The sequence below is a fragment of the Abramis brama genome, assembly GCF_963993115.1.
Source record: "Abramis brama genome assembly, chromosome: 10".
Classification (NCBI taxonomy): domain Eukaryota; kingdom Metazoa; phylum Chordata; class Actinopteri; order Cypriniformes; family Leuciscidae; genus Abramis; species Abramis brama.
In genome coordinates this window covers 42,449,701-42,450,707 of record NC_139972.1, presented here as the reverse complement: position 1 = coordinate 42,450,707, position 1,007 = coordinate 42,449,701, and the positions used below count along the sequence as shown (strand labels likewise).

At 45.5% G+C, this 1,007-nt stretch overlaps 1 protein-coding gene across 1 annotated transcript; it reads left to right on the top strand.

Annotated features, from left to right (window-relative positions):
• Window positions 1-553: 553 nt before the first annotated feature.
• On the top strand, window positions 554-796 carry sptssb (serine palmitoyltransferase, small subunit B; the record flags this gene model as incomplete). The annotated part of the gene is made up of 1 exon (XM_084127388.1): window positions 554-796. The coding sequence occupies one exon, from the start codon at window positions 554-556 to the stop codon at window positions 794-796; it is 243 nt and encodes an 80-aa protein (XP_083983514.1).
• Window positions 797-1,007: the final 211 nt, after the last annotated feature.

Sequence of the window (1,007 nt, the reverse complement as noted above, 5' to 3'; positions counted from 1 at the left end):
AATCCATATATTATCCATAGTTTCCATCATATGAGCAAGAGTGTAAATGTTCTCCATGCTGTTGACATGAGTCACGAGAGAGCGAGGGAACGTGTGCCGGTGTGCGGGACGTGTGCAGATTGAGCATTACTACTACACACGCTGGAGTTTTACCTTTACTTGCCCTTAAGCTGCACATTATTAATGAGCACATTCAAACATGGTTACATTCTCACGACAGCCCAGTTTCATTACTTGACATTTATTTAATGAGATTCAGTTGGAACGCAAGTGTGTATCATTCATGTTTATCTCGTTTCAAGTGATGAAAATGCTATCAATAGTATCAGATTACAGTCCCGAAAATAAATAATGAAATGCACGTCATCACATCCAATGGTGAGCCGCTTGAATGCTGCGGAGCCACGAATTCCTGTGGTGTAATTTGATAGGCTCTTTAAAGACACACACTAGCACTCCTAACCAGCATTATCACGCATGAATTGATCTGTTGTTGTGCGCCTCACCCTGTTGTCTTCCCCTCAGCTCATAGCGAGGCTGTGTGGCCCTTCACATGGAAATGAAGAAGATGAGAGAGAATTTGGGCTGGTTGTACTACCAGTACCTGCTCATCACAGGCATCTATGTGCTGGAGCCGTGGGAACAGTCCGTCTTCAACACAGTCCTCTTTACGATGGTGGCCATGGTCATCTACACCTCCTATGTGTTTGTGCCCGTTCACGTGCGTCTGGCGCTGGAGTTCTTCTCTGAGCTGGTCCGAGAACAACCGGAGAGCACAGTGGCCCTCATGAACTAAAGATGAGGGAAAGACCCTTTTATTGATCTGCGGGACACTCTTGTTTAATTTTCTCCTCAGGAACAAACAAGCCAGATTCAGCCATGTTCAAGTCTTACGTGTTGGATTCCTGTCATGGGAATTCTGTATGCAAAAGGGATGGATCTCTGCGTGATTGCCAATCCTGAGGATTTGCATGATATCATCCCGGACACTTTGGCCTGTTGCTACT